Here is a 24639-nt window from a genome sequence, read left to right as displayed (position 1 = left end):
CCTGTGGTGGCACAAACCGGTGTTGTGGTGCGGAAAGTGCTGCTAAGCATGTAAGGGCATGCTCGAGTGTCATGCCCCCGCAAGACCGTGTGTTCCAGCGTAATGCCTCTGTAACCAGCTCTTACGAGCCTGCTTTTCGTGTCAGGCACTGCACAAGAGAACTGAACCAAGAGCTGCTGGGCAAAGTGGTGCTGCCCGGACACACCTACGGGGGTGTATCGCGCTGCCCTGCACAGCGCAGGGGCTGCGGTGGGCACCGGTGCTCAGGCTGCACAGAGGAACAGCGTGGGCTATGCAAAGCAGCCAGCCCTACGGCACACTGCGGCTCCTTTAAGCCCGGCGCGGCCCGGCCTGCCCGGCGCCGCTGTGCCCCCAGCCGCCCCGCCGCGCGCCCCGCCGTACGAGGCCGCCCCGCCCGGTCCGGCCCGCGCCTCTCCGGAGAGCCGGGCGGGGAGGGGCGGGCACAGCGGCCCGCCGCGCGGAAGGAGGCCGCTGGCCGCGGCCTCGCTCCCGGCGCTGCCCGCGCGTGGTGAGGCGCCGCCGCGGGGCTCCACGCGCACCTGCCGGCCCGCCCCCGCCGCGCCGCGGGCCGGGGACAGGCACCTGCCGGCTCCGCTGCGCTCCCGCACCTGCGCCGCTCCCCCAGCCCCAGTCCGGGCAGGGCCGCACGGCGGGTACCGTTTCGCGGCGCGCAGGGCATGGCGGGCCGCTGAGATGAAAGTGACCGTGTGTTTCGGGAGGACGGGGATCGTGGTGCCCTGCAAGGACGGGCAGCTCCGCGTGCGGGACCTGACCCAACAGGCCCTGCAGCGCTACCGCAAGGCCCAGGAGAAGGTGAGGACGTGGGCCCGTTGTTGCCCGCCCGGGGGGCCGGGCCGGGCTGTGTACGGAGCCAGCCTGCGGGGTGAGGGGTGGCCGGCGCCAAGGGTGGTCTGGGGGGAAGGCCCGGGACCGGCGCCAAGGGCGACCGGCGGGTCGGCTAACGGCTGGCGGCAGGGCCGGGCCAGCGGCGGCGCCGCCGGCGCGGAGGACTGGGGTGCCGGGCCTTGCGGTCGTGGGGCTCCCCGGGCATGGTCCTCGTGGCGCCCGTCTCGCGTGGGTCGTGTTGTGGATCCCCCTGCCAGATAGCTTGAATGAGCAGCTGATGCGGCGGGCTGAGAGCCTGCTCCGCTCAGTTAACAAGCTAGCACCGCTTATTTTAGACCTTTTAAGGTTTCTCATGGTGTTATCAGTGTGTATAGTCACTAAGAAACTTGATATAGACACAAACATAACTTTTATTTCCATCCAAGCTTGTGCTTTCTGGCATCAGCTGCTCTGCGTGGTGCTATCTGCATGGGTATGTGACTTCCTTTACATGAAAAGCATGAAAGGAGCTCCAGTTTTTCTTAGGTTGTACCTAATTGAGCATAAAATACTTTTTTCCTTTCCCTTCAAGAGGCAGGTGCTTAAGGCTAATGGGATACTGTTTAATATTGATGAAAGGCCTAGTATTGCAAATACTGCTTTGTGAAAAAGATGTTAGTTACAAGCCCAGAATTAAAGCTTTACAGGATTGTCCATTCTCCCAGGACATCTGAGTAAAAATAAAAAGTACAGCAAACAATTTAGCATATCTGTTTCATGCTCTATGCTGGTTTCTTCTGTGCAAAATCAATTGTTTGATATCCTGAATGCAAAACTGGAAGTAACATTCTTGTTCATACAGATTTGTTTTGAGAGGAACTTGCTCCCGATTACCTGAAATCCATCATGAACTGCTAAGAGTGCTCTGGTAGACATACTGGTCATATGTTAGATGTTCTGAACAAACGTTGTGCTTTAACCTGCCTTAAGATATATAGAGCTTGACAGATATTTTGTATGAAAAGTTTTTTTCCTAATGTATACTGAAAGTTTGTAATAATTGCAAAATGCTCACAGAATTCTTGATGCTGCTTTAGCCAACAAGTCAGTGTGATCTTTTGCACTGAACTATGGTTCAGAGTTCTAAAAGACATATGGTGTCTGCAGGAGTGGAGTTTATCAGAAACAGAATTACTTGTTTCAGCTTTGATTTGCACTTGTGGTGACGTTGGAATTAGCCTTATGATTACAGTTGAAAGGTGGCCTACAAAGTTTTTGTGTAAATGGTCCAAATGCCTTTCCTTCTCTCTCTCTATTCCTCCCCCCCCCCCCCCTTTTTCTTCAGAAAGGAGTAAAAGAGTGCCTGCATTTCTAGGTAAGGCTCCGACTGTTACAGAATCACAGAATGGTTTGGGTTGGAAGGGACCTCCAAAGTCGTCTAGTCCAAACCTGTCTGCAGTAAGCAGGGGCATCCTCAACTAGATGAGGTTGCCTGGAGCCCTGTTGAGCCTGACCTTGTGTATCTCCAGGGATGAGGCCCCAACCATCTCCCTGGGCAACCTGTTCTGGTGTTTCACTACCCTCATGGTAAAGAGCTTGTTCCTAATATCCAGTCTAAATCTACTCTTCTCTAGTTTGAAGCCATTGCCCCTTTTCCTATCACTACAGGCCTTTGTAAACAGTCTCTCTCCACCCTTCTTGTAGGCCCCCTTCAGGTACTGGATGGTTGTTATTACATCTTCCCAAAAGCCTTCTCTTCTTCAGGTTGAACAATCCCAGCTCCCTCAGCCTGTCTTTGCAGCAAAGGTACTCCAATACCCTGATCATTTCCGTGGTCCTCCTCTGGACTCACTCCATGGGATCCACATCCTTCCTGTACCGAGGTCTCACCAGAGCAAAGTGGCAGAATCCCCTCGCTTGATCCGTTGGCCATGTATTTTTGATGCAGCCCTATAGGAAATGTGTAGGACAGAAATTCCCACAGCATGAAAAAGTTTCAGATAAATGCCAGACATTTAGGATATACTACAGTCCAATTAGTTTCTCATGATTTTGTACCCAATTTGCTATTTAGCTAATATTTAAAGAAAATTATTTTAATGCTAATCAGTCATCTCCTATGCCTCCTTCAGTCTGAGCTCAAAATCACTCAGCCTTCCCTATAGGACAGCCAGAGGCCAGAGTTCACATTTCTCACTATTGCTATTGCATATCTTGCCTTAGCAAATAAAACTGGTTTTTGTTTCCTGGCTCTTTCTGTGTAGAAGTATTGTGTTCTTTATTCTGCATCATAAGGGGAGAAAGTGGGTCCAAGCCAGCTTGTTCAGAAATTACTGATCACCTTGAGTAATGGTAATGCAGAGCTTCTGCAAGGATGTGTAGAGAGGCAGGAGAGCAACCTAAGGACCTGAAAAATAGGGAACAGGTTTCATTCAAGTCATTAAAGAAAGTTTTATGATGTGTACACTCTCTCCCACCCTGCTCTTCAATGGTAAATTTAAACAACCTCTTGCAGTGCTGTCATTGATTAGTCAGTTTTCTGTCCACATGATTTGCAGTGGAGCTAGCCAAAAAGATAAATAATTTCCTTTTATCTTGACAAGCATCATTTGAGGTGAATGCTCTTTCCTTGGGTAAAATTTGGGTTTGGTAAAATAGATCATACAGAAGTTGCAGACAACTCATTTTATTACTTTGTTAAGAGTTTTTCTCCACTCTAACATTTTGCTTCTATAGACTCTTTCTAAACTTTCTTTACAAAAATATACTATCTTAGAGAGAATGGGTTTATCTCAAGATAATCAGCTAAAATCTGCTGTGAGGTGGGGGCGCATAAACAGATTTATATTAAAGATAACTGAAGATTTGTTTTTCTTTTCAAAATATTTAGAATGTTTGGAATACTTCCTGTGGCAGAATGCTGTTTCTGTTGGCATGTTGAGTGTTCTCTATGTAATACTTTTTTCAAGTGTTGTAAGTCTTCTAAAATAACTTAAGTGGAAAATGGTATTGTTAAGGTCTCTAAAGTGTTTGGAAGAGGAAGGAAAATTGGTCCAAGAAATATCTTTCATAGTTGTAGAATGGAAAATGTAAAAGGTATCTAAGATAGACGGTTTGTGAAGTTTGTATTAGTTATGTTATTGTCAAATACCCAAGGATGTGTGGTTTTGGTTTTTTGTATTTTGAGGGTTGTTCTGGAAACTTTGTTTCTCTATTACACTTCAGTCACTTCTCTGGTAAAGGGGTAGGTAGGAGATTAGGATATTTATGTATATTGTAAAATAGTCACATTTCTGTAATTGGTTTAAAGTACTCATCACTTCTTTGTACTTGTAATGACAGGAAAGTTGGTGCAGTAAATGGCTAGGTCACTCATTTCTGTGAGACTTTTGGTAAATAGCTGACAACTTTGCAGTAGTGCAGTAACTCCTGAAGTTTCTTATCAAGTTTGATTTAGTTTCATGGCTCAGCTGCATTACTAATGTTTGGTCATGAAGGCTCAGTTGCTCTGTTAATGAAAGATACTGGGCCAGTTTCAGCTGCAAAAGAGACAGTGAGTATTTTTTTATGCTTACTTAGTGCTAGAGGTACTGTTGCAGTTCTGAATGAGCAGCTCGTGTCTGATTCACTGGAAGATACAAGTAACTGGACTTGTGAACTGTTGTCTGTATTACAGTATCAATTGCAAGATTTCTGTGATTTCTGGGATTTCATTATATGAATAGGCTTAGATATTTAAGAAAATGTTGATCAGCTGTTTTGTGAGATTTTTAAAGTACATTTTCAGGGAAGTAACTGTCGTCTCAGGAAGCAACTTGTGTTTCAGTGAAATGAAGCTTTGGAATTTTTTTGTGATTCAGGACCTGCTTTTGTTGCTGTTCAGTAGTGTGTATATGTAAGGCATCCTGCTGAGAGGTAGATGCAGTAGGATTAATGATTCCTTATTGTCAGCCCACTCCCTTAGTATTTCTTGTAACTTGGTATTTGTGGTGCCTCGGGGAGCACCTGCAGATCATCTGTTGTTTTTAGGATTCTTTGCTTGAGTGAGAGCAGATCTACTGCAAAATACTGGAGTTGCAGTACCTCTTGTTAGTGTTTGCTTCTCTATAGCTATAAAGCACAGCCCTTAGATGCAGACAAGGTACCTCATTGATTGTTTCTAGTGAATTGAGATACCTTTTGCTTGTTGGGCTTTTTGCATTGTTGTTGGTTTTTTTTTTTTTTTTTTCTGTTTTCTTCTCTTTGTTTATTTGCTTTTCTCCCTGAGTATGTGAATGGCAGAGGAAGAAAGAGGTGTTCTGGGTCAGCACTGAAGGTTTCCATATGCTCTTATGTTGTCATCTAGCTCTGCATGGTCTTACTGAAAACAGTGTCTCAGTGCATAGGGGACTAAATGTATTTGAGCTAAACACACCTTTGTGCCCATACTTTTCCTGTTTGAAGTGCCACTTTCCTCGAGTAGGAGGCAATACTTGGATTACCAGCTTTGAAGAGAAGCCTTTGGTTCAGCTAGGGATGCCAGTTTGCTAACTTGAAGGGCTTTGATTCTGTTGGGACAGAACATGGTGTTTGCCCAGGGAAAAGAATGGCTATGGGACTTGCAAGTGAAATTCGCAACGGCTTTTCTTCAAGCTGCAGTGAAACTTTTCACAGGAAAGAATAGAAAAGCATCTTGCTGTTTCAGATGTTCTTTATCTCTCTGGCAGAGTTAGACATGAAGAAGTGGTGTTTATCATCTGTGTATTGATTTGCTCATGTTTGCATGCATGGTGCTTACCTAGATGACTTGATTGAAGCGACTACTTCAGCTGTCTGAAGTCTTGTTGGTAGAAGCCAGTTGAATGGGTGGGGTATGGAAGGCATGTAGCAGGATTAATAGGCACTGCAGCTTTTTAAATTATTAGTATAAAGTCTGTCATTTTAAACACAGTTAAATTCTTGAGTCTCTCACTTCCACAGCCTTTTTGGACTTCCCTTTGGGAATGCTGCCACAGTCACATTTAGTTGAACTGTCTTCTAGGGACTCAATCTCCAATTCTTATGGGCATTATAATGTGTGTTGCCATCAACAATATCCAGAAGCCAGCAGCTGATCAGGAATGGCAGTGGTAATTTTGATTTGCAGTCTGAGTAGGAAGCAGTAATACAGCGATTAAGTTGATTCAAGAATGGCACATTTTTTGTCAGAGCAAAAGAAGTGGGTTGTTTGGGTTGCATTGGGGATCTTTCCCAAATTTGTTGCATTTAAAGAGCTAATGCTACAGATTTGACAGTCTATACCATTTTCTGACTCCTGCTAATAAAATACATTTCCCCTTTCCATTCTTGCTTGCCACACAACATGACAATTAGTTTTCTGGGCTGATGTATTGCTGTTGTGAATCAGCCAGCAAGCAGAAGGTGTACTAAATGTTCCTGTAGTTTCTCTAAAAACGTTGGGGGTAGGGCAAACGATGCCTTATTTTGACTTTAAACTCTATGCTTACAAAAGTTGTTGCAAAAACATAGCAGATTTCTTTGGAAGGTGTATGTGGAAAGTTTTGAAAGCAATTATTTGATATGAACATAACTATTTCATCCTTTATAGAGGCAGAATAATACAGTTGTGAGAGACAGCAAAGATTTAGGTTGAGTGCTAAAATTGTCATAGAAGGAAACCATTGAAGAACAGAACAGAGCTCTTGGTAGTGACTGCTTCTTACTGTGCTTGAAGGTCAAGTCAAGGTAGTCTTGTATGATTCTGCTAAGAGGGAATTCAAACCCCAAATGGTGTTTCACCTGTATTTTATTTCAAGATGGGAAGCACCATGTATAATGGGAAGCACCATGTATTATGGTAGTCTTAACGTTAAAAAAAATCAAATTCTTCTGGCCGAGGATGGAACTGGGAGGTGCTTTTGCTTCAGTTTTTTTCCCTAAGTATTTGAAAATGGAGGGTTGTGTTCTGTTGGTATTTTATGTTTTATTTTATTTTTTTTTAAATTAATAGATGCAGTTATTTGGGAATAATGGCTCATATTGTATGACTATACTTTCCTCCTCACTTGCTCAGTATGACAGGTCAGTTGCATGCTACCATACAGTGCAGAGTCTCATGTGCTGCTACTGAAGCAACAGATTTCCTCCCCCATTGAGCAGAACATTTTTTAGGCTTTCCTAATGATGCTGATGTCTTAACAGCTTTACTGGGTATGAAGACCTATTGCTTCATTATTGAAAATTACCTCTAGCCCCCTATTAAGATGACTGTGTTTCATCCTTAATGAACATGATGACACTAGAGGTCTTAAGCAATTAGTATTGTTGAAAACAGATTCTCCTTTGTATTTTAATGTTTAATTCTTGAGTTTTGCTTATGCATAGAAATACACCCATTTAATGTCAGATAACTGACTATAAACAGAAATGATAGGCTTATGTGAAGAATTTGTTGATAGAAATGGATGCAGAAATTCCACTGGACAGATTGTGCCCTGGATACATTGGTAAACTAAGAAAGCTGCTTCATACAAAAAACCCCACAAAAACAAAACCAAAAAACATCCATGTTACAGGAACCTTTTTTTTTTTTTTGAGGAAAAGAAATCTGTGCAGTACTTGTGTTGCATCTTCCTTAACAAAAGCATTTTTTGTTCCCTGCAGGTTTCTGTGGTTGTTCTGTAAGTCTTACCATTAGTACCTTATTTCTTACAAAGAATTACTTCAAGAACTTACTTCTGAATAAAATTTTGCATTCTAAGAAATTACTAAATGCACTGGACAAGACCTTTTTGACCATTATCCTAAAGGGGAAATATTCAAGACAACTCTGTAAATGTTTGTTTCTTTTATTTTCTTTTTTTTTTTCCTTATGTGTAGTGATTATGCTATAGACACCTTCGTTGAGTACTGTAGTGTTTGCCTACGTTAACTAGTGTTGTAGTGTACTGTAATCTACATTAACTGGTATAGTAGTTTTAACTACATTAACACCTCCAGTAACTATTGTAGTGTTTTTATGTCATCAGAATCTTTCCGGTCTGAACCTGTAATTTTTATGCCACCAGTACATCCATTCAGAACTGATTACTTTGTTTTGTTGTAGCACTCGAGTGCTTGGATTTGTTCTTGGGAATGCTTCTGAACTGGGAGTTGCAGACAAGTTGCTTGTTGGTTTCAAAGGAATGTGCTGGCAGCATTTATTGCTGCAGTAAGACTTCTTAATTCAGCGTTTTTCTTTATTGATTACTGTGTGTAACCACCCCCCCCAACCCCCCCCCCCCCTTACAGAATGCTTGACCAAGCATGCTTCTTAGAGCTGGTAATAAGTATAGCACTTGTATGAGTGGTAGATAGAGAGGAAGATGAATGATGGTAGTCTAACAAAGACTCATATTTGGAATCCAAGAATTCAGTTGGATGGGTAGAGGCTAATAGCAACTGGCTCTGGGCTCTTTGTTTTCCTGGCTGGTGTTTCAGTTTCAAAGATGAGGCTCCAGTGAGCCAAATGGTTTTGCAGTACAGCTTGTCCAATAGAATTCCCATAAATACTAGCTATTGGTAAATTGTAATATATACTCTCCCTGTAATTTTTCCTTACCAAACTGCACTAATTTCTTCATCAGAAAACAGAGTGCTTAGACTAAAAGAGAATTTGATACAAGCCAAAGAAGCTCTGAGTCCTGTATTTCTGGAAAACTGTGTGGCTTGACTAATCAGTTCCTCTGTTAGTCACTCTTCACCTATAAAGCTGTAGAAGACTTTCAGATTGTTATAGAAGATACTATGTCATTCTCATCAATCCACCAAGAGTTGCTCTCGTCTGTGTTGTCAAAACCTGAGTATCTTAAGTTGCGTTTTTTTTTCTGAAAGGAGGAAAAACTACTTGGTACGATAATCTCATGGTTATTTTAATTTATATGTCAATATATGTGTTAAGAGTAGTTTTAGCTGCAAAAGGTTACAATTCAGCATGTCTCTATTTTGAAGGAGAGACAAGTCATAAATCCTAGTGCGTTAATCCCTTGTACATGATGGACTTGTCCTGACACTGGAATGGACCTTGAGCACCTAGATGTAGACCATCCTGCAGCTGAGCATTATTTTGATTTGGGCATGAATTTAGGCCTTCCCATGTCTGTGAATGGTAGTGGTGAACAACTTAGTGTTTTCACATTTCCCTGAAAGCTACTGTTACATGTTTCTGTCCTTCCAGTAAACAGATAGGTGGTCTTTAGCTGCTACAGAATGTGATGGTTTGAGGACATGCGTGTACCACTGCAGCAGTGGGACAAGCAGACCTAAATGCATATTTATAAGTGTTTGTGCTTATTTTGCTCCTTATTTATGTTTCTTCTCCAACAAGAAGTTTTGAGTGTCATGGGTTTGGGTAGTATAGACCAAGAAGTTGGGTGGGGCTACCCCTAGGATAGCCATCTGAACCAGCTGGTTCCATACCATGTCATGCCGCCTACTTAAGGTGAAGATTGGCTTGGTCAGTGGTTTCTGGTGTGGGGAAAATCATTGAGTGAGCCAGTTGCCTTGTATATCACTCCCTTTGCATAATGAATTGGTTTGTCTCATTGTTATTCCCCTTCTTTTCTTTGTGCTTTGTACTGTTCTATTAAATTCTTCTATCGCAACCCAAGGGGTTTTGCGTTTTGCTCCCAAGTTCTCCTTCCCATCCTACTGGGGGGAGGGTGTGAAGAGGGTTTGGGGAGCAGTTGTGTGAGAGGCTTTGTGGAGTTCTACTGCCTCTGGGCCCAAACCCAAGACATGGTCTTTCCTAGCCTTCTGGTAGTCTTGCAGTGCTGGATGTTACTCATGGTGATTATAATTTTACAGTTTGCCCATGTTATAAAGAGTCTGCTATTGAACAGTACCTACATTCACTGCAGTTTCTATAGGTCAGGCATTTTTTGTTGAATGCAATTCTTAGTGGCCCAGTTTACCCACTATGACCCTTGCCTGAAATACTAATTTGGTGCTAGATTTGATGACTGTCATTTTGTGTTATAAAGCTTTCCACTAACCTTTTCTGCTTGCTAACTTTTTGTTTCTGAGCACAAGCCAGAATTGAAATCAGAGTGCAAACTTAAGGGTTAACACTTTATTGTTAGTGGAAGAGTTGGCTGCAGGCTGATTGGGATACAGACATTTTGTAAGTGATGAGCTGTATGAGTAGGGAAGATACTACATGACCTAGAACTCTGTTAATTAACTTGTTCCTCCCCAGCCTGTTCAGAATTGCATATGCTGACCCTGCAACTCCTGCCCAGAGATCAGTTGCAGAGTCTTATCTATGGATCCTTGGTTGAGCAACTATTGAAATTGTGATTCTAGCCTTACCTATGAGGCTTTTAAAACTAATTCAGGAAGGATGTTAATGGAGGGTTCTCATCTGAGAATATTTCTGGATTTATCCTGGATGCCAAGCACTGCAAATGTAGAACAAATACAGTAGTGCAGAAGTAGAGGAAGCAACAAGCAAGGCTACGTGCAACAATGTGCCTGTAGCTCTTCTGAAAATAGAAGTAATTCAGGGGTTTTACAAATCTGATCAAAGTGAGCTTGCCATTTTGCAGCAGTTTAAATCTTGAAAGTCTTTATCATATGTTTTCTTTTTCATGGGTAAAGCCTATACAGTTGTGTGATGAAAAATATTGCTCAGTCTATCCAGGACAAAACAGAGGGTAATTTCCTCTTTTGGTTCTTTAGCCTGGGTCATACTTTGTCATCAGTAAATTGGATGCTTGTACTACCTCTTCACCTGTACATTTTTTTTCTTTAAACTAAACCAAACTCTGCTTTTAAAATACATTAAAGTAGTTCTTTTTAATTATGTTGTATTTTACTTGAACTGTGAGCCAGGCTTTCACGTAGACTGTATGGAAACCAGAAATCATACAGGACATTCTTTTTTGCTGAGTAAAGACTCTAGAGGGCTTTCATTTAGAAAAAAAAAATCAATGTGCAGGCAAATGAGACAAATCATGGAATCATAGAATGTTAGGGGTTGGAAGGGACCTTTAGGGATCATAGAGTCCAACCTAAAGCAGGATCACCTAGGGCAGGAATGCATCCAGGTGGGTTTTGAAAGTCTCCAGAGAAGGAGACTCCACAGCCTCTCTGGGGAATCTGTTCCAGTGCTCTGTCACCCTCACCATAAAGAAGTGTCTCCTCAAGTTGAGATGGAACCTCCTGTGTTCCAGCTTGTACCTGTTCTTCCTTGTCCTATCACTGGGCAACATGGAAAAGATTTATCACATTCATCTTGACATCCACCACTCGTGTTTATAGACATTCATAAGATCCTTTCTCAGCCTTCTCAAAGTGAAACAGCCCTAATTCTCTCAGGCTTTCTTCATAGGATGGATGTTCAAATCCTGCAGTCATCCTCATAGCTCTTTGCTGGACTCTTTTCTGGCAGATCCTTATCTCTCTTGAACTGGGGAGCCCAAAACTGGATGCAGTGTTTCAGGTGCGGTCTCACCAGGGCAGAGTAGAGGGAAAGGAGAACCTCTCTAGACTTGATGGACATGTCTTTCATATGCACCTTGTGGCCCTCTTGGCCACACCGGCACATTGCTGTCCCATGGATAACTTTCTGTCCACTAGAACTCCAAGGTCTTCCTTCATGGAGCTGCTTTAGGATGACCCCTAGTCTGTACTGGTGCCTGGTGTTACTCCTTTCCAGATGGAGAACTCTGTGCTTGTCCTTAGTGAACTTCATGAGGTTCATCTTTGCTGAGCTCTCCAGCCTGTCTAGATCTCATTGGATAGCAGCACAGCCTTCCAGTATTTTTTTTTTTTTGGTGTTCAAAGTTTGTCATCATCTACTTTTGGCACCTCAACCTGGTCTTTGTCTACTCCAAAGAAATAGAAGGTTGGAAAGGAGATTGCTCCCTTGAATTGAATCTTCCAGTGTCTTTTGTGGGGAAGAAAAACTTGCTGAAGTTTTTCGAGGACTGAAAGCATTTAACACGCTCAGCTCCCACTGAATTAGGCTCTTTTGAAAAACATACTCGCTCCAATTCACAATTAATTTTTGCCTGCTGGTTGTAGAGAAAGTATTCTGAATAAATGTGTCTGGATTCCCTGGCATTATAATTTACAAGAAGAAAATTCTCTGAAGAGTGGAAATCTGAAATAGTTGTGTTGAGTAACAAAAAGATGGTTCGTTAACATTTTGACATCGTGCATAGGGAAAAAACAGTGTTTGCATAGTAGTAGCAGGCATTGTTTGGACTGCTGTGAAAAAGGAAGGTAGATATTATTTTTTGAAAAAGGTAGATGTTTGTCTTGGCTAAAACAGTTAAAATCTAATAGTGGAGTCTGTCCTGTCAGTGATAAATGATGACTCCTTTATGTTAGGCAAGATTAGCACTTGAAAATCCAGAGAAGTCTTCTGTATTAATGTTTCAGGAACAGCTATTGGGATAGCTCTCATTCGGCTGCTGACTGACAGGAGGTATTAACTTTACCTGAAAAACCCTCATAGAAACCACTCCACTGGCTATACAAATAACAAAAGTTAAGAATTAGTTTTTGTTCACAATACTCAACTCAGAAAAGCTTGGAAGAACACTCATGGCCTGTGCATTTTAAATTGATTACTTCTGAGGTTTTTTTTTTTCCTCCACATGGTTATTGTTGTATTCAATCCAGTAATTTTTCAAAACTGTCAACAATAATTGCTGTAAGCTCTTATCCTTGTTGCATACTTTGACTTGAAGTAAGATGGATCAGATGGGAGTAAGTTAGTGTTGACCCCTTCATCCTTGAGTCTGGAAAAGTGTTGATTTAGGCCATCTACCATTTAAATTGGATTTTGTGTGTTGTGGGGCAGTAATTGCGGTGAGAAATTAAAATGCTTTTGTGTATTCAGTGTGCTTTTTCTTATTAGACTTTGCACATAGTATGAAAAATATAGTGCTGAAGTTAAGGCTGTATTACCTTTCTCCTCTCTCCTTATCCCAGATATCTGTTAGCTGTGCTTGCAAGATTTTTTTTGTTTCACTGCAATAATGTTCACTGAGATTTAACTCTGAATAGAGGCTGAATGCCTACTTGGGTTTTTCTATATCATGAATTTTGCAGCCATGTATGTTGCCATTGTGTTCTTTCCTGTCCAGAAGAACAAAATCCACAGTCATTGCTATCATCATTGTATTAAATAAGCCATAGTCAAAGACACTGGGACAACATTAAGTAGGTTGTTTTTGGTAACTTCAGATGTTTCAAATGTGTATATACTGCAAGATGTATGTTACGTTGTTTGTCTTGGTTGTGTCTTACCATCTTTTGAACTCAATGAAAGTGGAGGAGTCTGGCTTATTGTTCATAGTGCAGTTCATTGATGGCTGTAGATATGAAATGAGCATCTCGCTAAGTGGAAGTCTTGGTCAGCCTCTGACTCTTGCCTTAAAGGTTTGAGACTACACAATATGAAAAAAAACACCAGCTTCGTTCCAGATAGCTGAATGCTTGATGTGTTTAGCTGTCATTCACATGTGAATGCTGTGGTGGTGGTGTCTTCCATTCTTCTGGTCTGAGATGTTCCCTTTTATGTATTGTGTGTTTAGAGATTAACTGTTTGGCTTATCAATAGGAATTTTAGAGGGGAAAACCTCACCCGGCTCAATGGTATAGCAAAATCCAGGATGTTAGTGTTCATAAGCAGGCTTGACAGTGCAGGTCATAGCTTCATATACCATTTTACAGACAGTGGTTCGTTTGAAATAGGTTGGGTGGATTAACATTCTTCAAAATGTTATTTTAGTTCTGAAAGATCTTATGCATGATAAGTTTCATACTACTTTTTTTGTTGTTGTTAGTGAAAAATGTTTTTCTGCAGTCTGGGCGGGAAGTTTGATAGAATCACAGACAGGAGACTTTTGTGGGAAAGAATTTCCTTTAATTGGGAAACAAAAAATACTTCATTTTTTAACTGAATGTGAATTATTATAGTTTCTACATGATGGTTTTAGACAAATGAGAGTTAATAGTCAAGGTACAAGCTGCAATTTAATGATGGAACTGTTTAATATTGTTTTAGTCTTGCTAAAGCTCACTTAATGAATTTTCAAGCTGTTATCTTTTTGTTGTTGTTTATTTTGGAGCCTTAATTCATGGTTATTGTAAAAGATACCTCTAATACTGCAGCGAAAGCTGTGGCAGGTTCTTCTAGAAGGCCAAATAACTTGCTTTATGTGACCATTATACCAGAGAATTGTGGTGTTATTTTTTTTCCCCTCTGTTACCTTCAAATGGCTATTTCCTTACTTAGTAGCCATTTATAAAAGAGAAGGAGCTGCTTCATTTCATGTGCTTGTTTGCTTTGAGGCATGGCATGTAATGACAAATTTCAATGAAAGTAGATCCAATTACTTTGCTGAAAATCCTTCAGCACGTTGTGACTGAACTTACCGACTCTCTACCAATGTTTGTGTGAGTCGACAACTGAGATCTAATCATCCCCCTATAAATGAGAAGGTAACATTACACTGGAACATGCAATATTACACTACTGATAGGGTGTTGTGATAAAGCATTCCTGTACCTGGTTAGCCTTTAGCATTCTTGAGAGTAATAGCTATGTCCTGTTTGTTGTAGGCATTTCTATCAAGTCTTTGTTTAATTTTACAGTGAAGTCTTACTTCTGTAGGTGCTTGAGCATGGGGTAATATGTGGAGCCAACATATGTCAATAGAGTTGTGGAGCCCAAAGAGAAAGAATAAAGTAGCTAAATTGGACTTGCTTGTGTGAGCTTCAAACTGCAGATGAAAATAAAGGTTGTAACGGCATCTAAGGACTGTTGTAAAATATATGCAAATACAGCATTTAATCAAGTTTGCTTAACAGCTTTTGTTTTCATTTGAGGTTTCTTGTGGAGTTGTACTGGCTGGATTAAAATTGTGCAAGGGCAGTTACCATGTGGCCGTTCTGCACGCTCAGGAAAGAAATTCCTGGTCAGAGCATTGGTGAAAGCTGCTACAGAACAGTAGCTGGAACGTGTACCTGGGGTGTCAACTTCCGTGTTTGGGCTGAACGCTCTACTTCCTGTAGAACAGCTAATAGATGATTTATTTTGCTTTACTGCCTTCTCTTTTCCTGTAAATTTCTGAAGCTATTCCTTCCCAACTTTTGTGATTCTGTTTCCTGGAAGGTACTTAATAAAGTGGGGGAAAACAATTCTTTTTGCATTTCAGGATAAGGCGGAGGGGGAAAACTCTTCTGTACACTAGTGGTATTAATTTTCAATGAAAGAGTGAATAAACCAATTTTCTTCTTTGTTGTCTTCTATCTGGCCAAAATCCACTTATTGAGATGTGGTTAGGCGTAGATGGTGATGTGTTAATTTTGGCATCTTCTGCAGAAAGGGACCTGGGGGTGCTGGTTGATGGTAAGCTGAACATGAGCCAGCAGTGTGCCCAGGCAGCCAAGAGGGCCAATGGCATCCTGGCCTGCATCAAGAACAGTGTGGCCAGCAGGAGCAGGGAGGTCATTCTGCCCCTGTACTCAATACTGGTTAGGCCGCACCTTGAGTCCTGCGTCCAGTTCTGGGCCCCTCAGTTTAGGAAAGATGTTGACTTGCTGGAACATATCCAGAGGAGGGCAGCAAAGCTGGTAAGGGGTTTGGAGCACAAGCCCTATGAGGAGAGGCTGAGGGAGCTGGGATTGCTCAGCCTAGAGAAGAGGAGGCTCAGGGGAGACCTTAATGCTCTCTACAAGTACCTGAAGGGAGGTTATAGACAGGTGGGGGCTGGTCTCTTCTCCCAGGCAACCAGCACTAGAACAAGAGGACACAGTCTCAGGCTGCACCAGGGGAGGTTTAGGCTGGATGTTAGGAAGTAGTTCTTCATAGAGAGAGTGATTGCCCATTGGAATGTGCTGCCCGGGGAGGTGGTGGAGTCACTGCACACTGGAGGTGTTTAGGAAGAGACTTGATGGGGTGCTTGGTGCCATGGTTTAGTTGATTAGGTGGTGTTGGATGATAGGTTGGACATGATGATCTTGAAGGTCTCTTCCAACCTGATTTATTCTATTCTATTTTCATTTAGGTAAAGGTGGAAGTTTATTTCATGAGTGAAAGAACTGTCCTTGGTTGGGTATCATGCAGTTCCATCACTTGGTTCTGCCAATACAATTAGAGGTAGGGGTCATTTGAGCTATTCACCAAGTGTTTGCTGCATCTCAGAAGTCAAATACTGAAACTTACCAATATCGTGCTGTGGTAATACAAATATAAACAAACAAGAGGAGCTGGAAGGCTTGTTGCAGCAGGAAAGTTATGATGTAGTTGCCATCACAGAGATGTGGTGGGACGACTTGCATGACTGGAGCGCTGCAATTAATGGCTACAGGCTCTTCAGGAGAGACAAGCAAGGAAGAAGGGGTGGAGGGGTGGCCCTGTACATCAGGGAGACACTAGATGCCATTGAGCTGGAGATCAGGGATGATCAGGTTCAGTGCTTGTGGGTGAGAATTAGAGGGAAGACCAGCAGGGCAGACATCCTGGTTGGAGGCTGTTATAGACCACCCAACCAGGAGGAAGATGTTGATGAAGCATTCTATAGGCAGCTTAAGGCTGTCTCAAGATCGCATGACCTTGTTCTCATGGGTGACTTCAACCTGCCTGACATCTGCTGGGATCTCAACACAGCTTCTTATCCCAGGTGCTGCGTGAGCCTACCAGGGGTAAGGCTATGCTTGACCTCCTCTTCACCAACAGGGAAGGGCTGGTGGGTGATGTGGTGGTCAGAGGGTGTTTAGGGGCCAGTGACCATGAGATAATTGAATTTTCAGTATTCAGGCAGGCTAAGAGGGGCAGCAAGAAGACCTCCACTCTGGACTTCTGGAGGGCAGACTTCAGGTTACTCAAGGAACTAACTCAGAAGGTTCCTTGGGAAACAGCCCTTAAAAACAAAGGGGTCCAGGAGAGCTGGACCTGCTTCAAGGAAGAACTCTTGAAGGCGCAGGAACAGGCTGTTCCAATGTGCTGGAAGATGAGCCACCAGGGCAGATGGCCAGCCTGGATGAGCAATGAACTTCTAAAAGAACTAAGTGAAAAAAAGAGGGTGTATCATCTTTGGAAGAAAGGGAAGGCAACCCATAGAATGTTTAAGGATGTTGCTAGGTCTTGTAGGAAGAAAACTGGTTGATAGGTTGGACACGATGATCTTGAAGGTCGCTTCCAACCTGGTCTGGTCTATTCTATATTAGTATAACAGAATGTAAGAGATTTCATAATAATGCCCACTATGTAATATTGTGCAAATATTTGCCAGCATTACTTTTTAAACTTTCAAACTTTTTTTTTTTTTCCTTGAGCTTTGTCTAAAGCTCAGTTCATGTTACAAGGCTTTGCAGGATTTCAGCATGGCTGATCTGCATCATCCTACATGTTTTTTTGCGAGTTGGGAAACTGCTGTTACTCTGTCACCTTTGACAGTGTCAGCAGTGTCAGCTGCAAATACATTAATCATTTTATCAAAGGAGGGCCCAAACAGTTGTAAATAAAATTATCTTAGATAGTTTCTAGATGCAGTACTGAAGTGGTGCCTGCTCCTATTGTAGATGCTGAGTCATTTATCATTTGTTGTTCAAGATCTGATAGACTTCAGTGCTGAGTTTGTTACAAACTGAGTTGTGTGAATTTCCAGCCAGTGTGAATTTTTTAATTCAAGGTATCTTTTTTGTTTTCATTGGCAAAATAATAATGTTCTGTCACCTAAACTGGGCTTTTGTTTTCAAATGCAGTAGTCTTGTTCATATGCCTTACTTATTTTCTTAATCTTCTTTCTCGTTTCTGTGTGCATAGTGGGTGGCCATCTTAAGAATTAGCTTATAGTTCTGTGTGCTCACTTTTAAATTGGATTTTAAGTAATCATCACTGGTCCCTCAACCTCCCAGTGTTACCTTCAGATCTCAAACTGAAAGCCGGATTCAGTGCTAATTGTTTGCCAAGTGTCTGTAGCTGTGTAGCAGTCTGCTTAACAGTGTAGCAATATGACTCTGAATATTGTAGGTAATATTTGACATGAAAAACTTGGGATATGAAAGTCTTTTGTGTTTCTATTGTTTCTATCTTGGGTAAGCAGTCTAGTCCAATGGGCTTGATGAGCCAAGGGATATTCTTAGTTTGTAATTTAAGGTCATCTTACACTTTCATTCTTCCATTTGTATCTTGAACCAAGAGCCTAGTGTACAGTACTTTTTTCCCTTGCATATTTAACTGCCAGGATAAACCAATGTGTTCTTCTGCTCTTTAGTGACAGTTCATTAAGTAAAATTAATAACTGTTTTCCCTGCCTTGTGAAAAATTAAAAACTTTCTATTTACTAGTACATAGTCCTATTAATTTCTCAAAGCATAATCATTTAAAAATGGCTAAAATGCAAGAAATATTCTAGTCCCTCTTTGCACATTCAGATTCTGAGGGACAGAAGATATTCACTGTCCTTCCATTCTGCTCTGACCTGCAGTATGCAGAAGTCAAGTGACTCAGGCAGAGCAAACTGTGTCCCTTTTCCATGATTTATAACCTCTCAAGAGCTTTAAGTGTGTTTTGTGTCTTACTGTTTGTCTTCCAGTAGCTCAAAATAGGATCATTATCTTAAAATGTGAACTAGGACCTCTTTAAAAAGCAGAACTGAAATTATGGTGGAGTGTATATAACTTGTATGTCAGATTGCTTGTAGCAAGCATCCTCACCTTGAGAGACTGGCCAAGATGGAACCTTTCTGATATTTAAGCCTGTCTTGCTGTAAGGAGGTAGCTATTATAACTTGTAAACATTTTTCTATCTACTCAGGAAAACCAGAATCTGTTAACTTCTGTGAAAATTAATCAGAGAAGGAAAGAGGACAAAAAAGATTAGTAGAAGGTTGAATTTTATTCATCCAAAATGAAGTTTTGTGTGTGGGAATATGAAGAGGATAGGTGAAGGAGACGGAAAGAAGTGGTTATCAGTCCTGGCTGTTGTGTTTTGACTTATAGTTGTATGAGTACCTAGTCCTATTAATTTTTCAGAGCATATTAATTTGAAGATGGCTAAAGGTAAGGAATGTCTGGTAACTAGGGATTGAGTGGTGACTTGTTGGACCATTTAGCATATTAACGGACCATTTAGCTGTCGGAGTCTCATTCCAAAAGGAAACTGCCTTTTGGTTGTTGGCTATGTCTGTCTTCACTCCGTAGTCCCCTTTACTACAAAGGAAAACAAGTGAAGAATTTTTCGCCCCTCCCCAGATAGTAACAGTTTTTCTGTCACAAGTCTGGTACTCCACCAGCCTTAGATGTGCATTGTGTTTGTTAGTTTTGCTCTTTCCACTCTGATCCTTAAGAGGCATCAGGGCTGTGTGAGCAGACTTCACAAAAACTGCAGTTGTGTCGAGGTAAATTCGACCTTAGTGACAAAGATAAATCTGCTTCTGTATTGACCTGATCTGATTAGAGTACCCATTTTGATGTTAGGTTTTCAGCACCTTCAAAGACAAACTTCTAAAGTGACCTTAGGTAAAGTTGTGTGCTTTGTGTTTTTGTGTGGGTTGGTGGTTTTTTATTATTATTATTTAATTTTTGTTTGTTTGTTTGTTTTTCCCCTCCTCAGGACTTCTTTCCTATAGCATTTGGCTATGTCCCATCTAATGGTGATTTTAAAAAATTGGGGGAAGCAGAAGTTTTCATAATTATGTCTTGAACAATTAAGTAACTGAACCTAAACATATCTAGTATGTGTGTAAAGTACATAAACTAAGAATTTCTAATGTAATTATTTTATAAAAAGATGTTCATTTACATGGACTAACTTCCCATGCTGTAGTCCAAAAGCAGATCTTATGAATAGTAGGGCAGCCTGCATTGTTCTAGAAGAAATACCTGCTTCAGCTCAGATTTACTATGGAGAAATTTCAGACAAGAGTTATCTGACAGTGTTTTCAGGATGATACCACGCTCAACAGTTATGTTGTAACCCAGTGTTCTTTTAATTTTCTTGGCACAATTAATCTAATATTGCTTAAGTTTCTATTAGGCAAAAACTCACTTTCAGAGCCCCTTGTGTAGCAGGCAGCAGTGTCCTGTCTCAGCCTGATGAAACATGTAAGAACTTTGGGGGATTACTTCAGCTATTTAGTTAAATAAGTTGGGGTTGTGATGCAGCCTATAATTTCAAAAGCATTTACTCAAGTAGTTTGTTTAATTGGACCTCTTGTTGCAGAAAGGAAATAGGAGAGAGCAGCTCTTGCTGAGTTACGAGTGTTACAACTGAGGTGGATCTCTTAATTGACTGATGCTTTCCGGGTAGGAAGCTGACAGATGCAAACAAAATGTCACTGTCAATGTAACAGGTTTAAAAAATCTTCTAGTGTGCTTCACCCTGAAACTTAAAGAACAGTTTCAGGGCTACATGTCTGTATCTGTATCAGCTAAAATGAAAATAACCATGTTATTTGTGAATGCTATGGAAAGGGAGATGAAGTTATATTTTGGTGGCAGGGCTGAAAGCTTGTTTGGTCAGTGTTGCTACATTTACTGTTCAAAGTGAAGAACATTGTCTTGTATGTATTTAGAAGTTTGATTGCTTGGAAGTAACTATTTTTATAGCCCTATGTTTTGTGTGGAAGGCAGATTAGGAAGCACCTTTTTATGGTTGTCTTCCTAGGACCATTTCTCCTGTATGGCCTTCGGTGTTTTCTGTGGTTTATTGCTGGATGCCGATGAGAGGTTCTTCCTGAGCAGAGTACCTTCTCTCCTTTGCCCTTACCTCATCTTTAATTTCTGTCTTTGAACTCAATGTAGATCTTTCTCTTGAATATTATTGATGAGAGAATTTGTGTCACTTCAGCTGGTATAATGATAAAAGTTTTTCTTATCTTCTCTTTAGCATCTTGAAGCATTTTCACTTCTAATGCCAGAAAATTCAGTTTTGTTGAAGGAAAACAATAACAGTAGGGAATAACATGAGGGGTTTTTTTTTGCTATCATAGTGTGCTGTAACATGTGTCTGTTCCTTGTATTATCTTGAAAGTTTCTGCTGTGTTTGAATTTCTAGCTAGAAACAACTTAAAATGTCTTGTGTAATTTTATTCAGTTTTCCCTGTTATTTTTGGAAGTTTATTAAAAGAAGACCTAATTTATACTTGGTTGCCTTCATATGGGGAGACTTATTTTAGATCTGGTCAGTGCTAGGCTCTGTGATATTATGTAGTCATGTGGTACAGTCTTAATCTCTTGTGAAGAATGCTGTTTGTCTTTGGTTTTTACAGAGCCTTCTTATGTTTGCTTTCATTCCATTAAAATGTCATATCTGCAACACACAATATTGTTACAGAAATGATACAGTTGTACTACTTCAACTGTCTTCACATGTATGAACATAGCTCTTTGTCAGATAGGAGGATGGGGTGTGATACATTTTTATTCATTTCTTTTAGGCTGTAAGGCTATTCAAGTGTGTACCTTGCATTGTTGCTGACATATAATCATTTAGCTCTCAGTCATTCTTGAGAAATCCCTCTGCTGTGATTGAGGCATCTTTAACAACCAACAGTGATAGCAGGTAGTTTGCAAACGCTTGCTTCCTGGTCAGCTATTGGTTTCAGGAACTCACTGTTTGTTGTCCCGTAAAACAAGAGCTCCCATTTCTGCTACAGCTGGTGTTGGCAGCCCGGTTGCTGGCAGCTGAAATGCCGTCTGACTAGAAGTACCACTTCAGGCTTATTTAGAAGTGGTTATGGTAAACAAAGGAAAATGATAGAGGCTGTTCTAATTCAGCAATTTTGAGAAGGATTTAGAGATAAAGATTGAGTCTGTGACCTCTCTTACCCATCTGTTCTTCTCCAGCTCATTTTTTGTACTGAGCTCTGCAAGTTGTGGTTTGAGAATAACTAATACTCATTGCTATTTGACTATAGATAATGAAAATCATGTTTACTTAGAATGCTTATAGAAATCTTCAAATGCTTCTTATATATTGAGAGGTAATAGATATCATTGCAATATACAGTCTGAAACTAATCTCTCTCTGTTACTGATCTTCATAGAATTATTTGGGTTGGAAAGAACCTCAGGTTAGAAAGGTCGTACAGTTCCAACCCTTCTGCTGTAGGCAGGGACATCTACTAGACCAGGTTGCTTAAGGCCCCATCCAACCTGGCTTTAAACACTTCCAGGGTGTGAGCCCCCACAGCTTTGCTGGGCAATCTGTTCCAGTGCCTATTGTGAAGAATTTCCTCCTAATGTCTAGTGTGAATTGATCTGTTTCCAGAGAGGAAGAGGTGAGGGTACCTCACCATCCTCATGTCCTCATGGGGAAGATTTTCTTCCTAATGTCTAATCTAAATCTGTCTTTTTCTAGCTTGAAGCCATTATCTGTGGTCCTGTCCCTACATGCCTTTGTAAAAAGTCCCTCTTTGGCTATCCTACAGACACCCTGGAAATACTGGAAGGCTGCTATAAGATCTTCCCAGAGCCTTCTCTTCTCCAGGCTGAAAAACTCCCAACTCTCTCAGCCTCTCTTCATGGGAAAGGTGCTCCTGCCCTCTGACCATCTTTGTGGCCCTCCTCTGGACCCCCTCTAACAGGTCTGTGTCCTTGAGCTGGACACAGTACTCCAGGTGGGGTGTCACAAGAGCAGAGTAGAGGGGGAGAATCTTTTCCCACACTTTTAATGCAGCCCAGGATTTTATTTGCTTTCTCAACTGCAAGTGCATTTAACCTAAATTATCCCACATTTTTTGATATCAAAATATCCAATTAATCAGGAAATACATCATGATTGTGGGTTTTTCAGTCTTATTTTTACACTATCTAAATGACAAAAACCAACATAGTCTGGAGTCCAATCCACCCCCCTAACTTAGACCTAGCATTTATGCGGTTGCTGTGTATGTGCACCAGGGGTGTGTGATTTCTGTTTTTTTCAAACGCATCCCTTTTCACACAATATTTCCCATAAGTCTCTTTGCTCTAGTGAAGCAATAATGTGGAGATACTTCTGAAATATAAACCTAAGAAATAATTGTGCGATGGCTCCTACTAAATCATTCCTACTTCTGAATGTTTCAATCCATCCTATCTTTACCATATTAAAATTAAAAATTTGAGGTTAGGGATTGCATTTAATTGTGCGCTTTCTGCACAGAACAAACAACAGCACCAAACAATAAATAATTGCAAAATCATTAAGTAGTGTCGCTTATTTTATTGATGGGCCTGCTGAAATGGATTTAAATTTGTTAGCATTCTCTTGCTCATTAGCAGCCTGAAATATACTGTGTAACTGCAACATTTATAAAGTATATTGCTTTAGTTTTCAGAAAAGTAGGCTGACTTTCCTATTTGAATTTGAAACAGAAGGAATCAAGATGGAGCTCCACGATTTTGATACCTTCAATATATAGAATAGAGTAAACCAGGTTGGAAGAGACCTTCAAGATCATCACGTCCAACCTATTATCCAACCCACCCATTCAACTAAACCATGCAACCAAGCACCATATATCTATAAAACTTAAAATGAATGGGAGTGCCATTTAATTACAGACTGGTAAGTCTTTCACTTGCATGTGTCTGAAAATAAATGCATAGAAGAATTATCAGGCCTGTTTTAGACTATTTGAACACTGAAGGTGTTGCATTAGGTGGGAACAGTTAAGTTAGGATTCCATCACAACATGAATGTCAAACTCACTTTTTAAAATTGATGTCACTTTTCTGCCTACATTGCACTTGTGCATTCATCTGACCTGGCTTTCATTTAACATTTGGTAAATATTTGCTTAGTAATTCCTACAGTGTTCTCCCACACATAAAGGAAATGATGATAAACAGCTTTTAAGTGGCTTGATGTTAAACACAAACATGACTTGCAGCCCTAAGGTAAAACGCACATTAGAGTAACTGTTCAATATTCATTTGGGAAGTGTTGGTATCAATTATACTTATTCATGCTTTTCCTTTACATATTTAGATATTTCTGTTATATACCTCACCTAAACTATTGCATACTGAGCTGTAAGAGAACTTCTTCCCACTTACACTATTAGAATCTTTTTGGAGTGCTTTGGAACAGAGCATGAACATGTGTTTTCTCTTAAATGACCCTGCTAACAGGAGGGTATTTAGAAGCACGGATAGACAGTAATCATACTCCAGTGTTATCCAGAGCTTTTAGGCTGCCTTCAGGGTTTCACTTTTGCAAGAGACTCATCATTTGGTTTTCAAAACAAGTTCGTTCTTCTTGAATGTGTGAAGTTCCAGTGATGATTCTTGGAGGACATAAAAATCCAGCATTTTCTACTTCCACCAGATAATAAGTGTTATTTCACTGAAGCAAATAGCTGGAATCTGGGAATCAACCCTTTGCCTGTATTAAATAGCAACAATCTGCCACCTCTTACTGATGTTACTGGGTTCTGACTTTCAGACCTTCCAGAAGAAATTGTAGAAGCAGAAGAGCTGTCTGTTTTGCCAGAGCTCCAGTGATACACTTGATAAAGTTACTCTGTTGCTTTGGAAATGCAGTCTCCTGCCCGTCAGCTTTAGAATGTATGGAAACTTGAAGTGTTCTTGATGGTCTTTGTAATTGTTGTGTTTATTGAAACATAAGAGACTGCAAGTAAGACCATCCCTTTCTGAGGAAAGTTTTGATTCTGTTTTTGCATGTACCATTTTCATGTGGTACAGACCTATTGTACTCCTTTTGAGCTCTAAATGTGTAAAACGTGTTAGATGTGTGCACATTATTTTTCCTGCTGTTACCGTCCATCCCCTACGCGTGTGGATGAAATGCTGTTCATGAGTTAAGAT

General features: G+C 40.9%; 1 protein-coding gene across 6 annotated transcripts in view; it reads left to right on the top strand.

Annotated features, from left to right (window-relative positions):
* The first annotated feature begins 477 nt into the window (after nt 1–477).
* PARD3B (par-3 family cell polarity regulator beta) overlaps nt 478–24639 on the top strand; it is a 438076-nt gene continuing 413914 nt past the window's right edge. For 2 of the 6 annotated variants that reach the window (XM_068138373.1, XM_068138371.1), the window contains exon 1: nt 492–834. In XM_068138373.1, the coding sequence (XP_067994474.1) occupies nt 715–834 (120 nt within the window). In that variant the 5' untranslated portion in view covers nt 492–714. Of the gene's footprint in view, nt 835–24639 lie in introns of all 6 variants that reach the window. The other 4 variants (XM_068138374.1, XM_068138372.1, XM_068138375.1 and 1 more) reach the window with 3 other exon arrangements.

The sequence above is a fragment of the Melanerpes formicivorus genome, unplaced genomic scaffold, assembly GCF_026170545.1.
Source record: "Melanerpes formicivorus ecotype bairdi unplaced genomic scaffold, bMelFor1.0.p_v2 SCAF_5, whole genome shotgun sequence".
In the NCBI taxonomy this organism is placed as follows: domain Eukaryota; kingdom Metazoa; phylum Chordata; class Aves; order Piciformes; family Picidae; genus Melanerpes; species Melanerpes formicivorus.
Note: the sequence above shows the minus strand (reverse complement) of the source record. Positions and strands in the feature narration are given on the sequence as shown.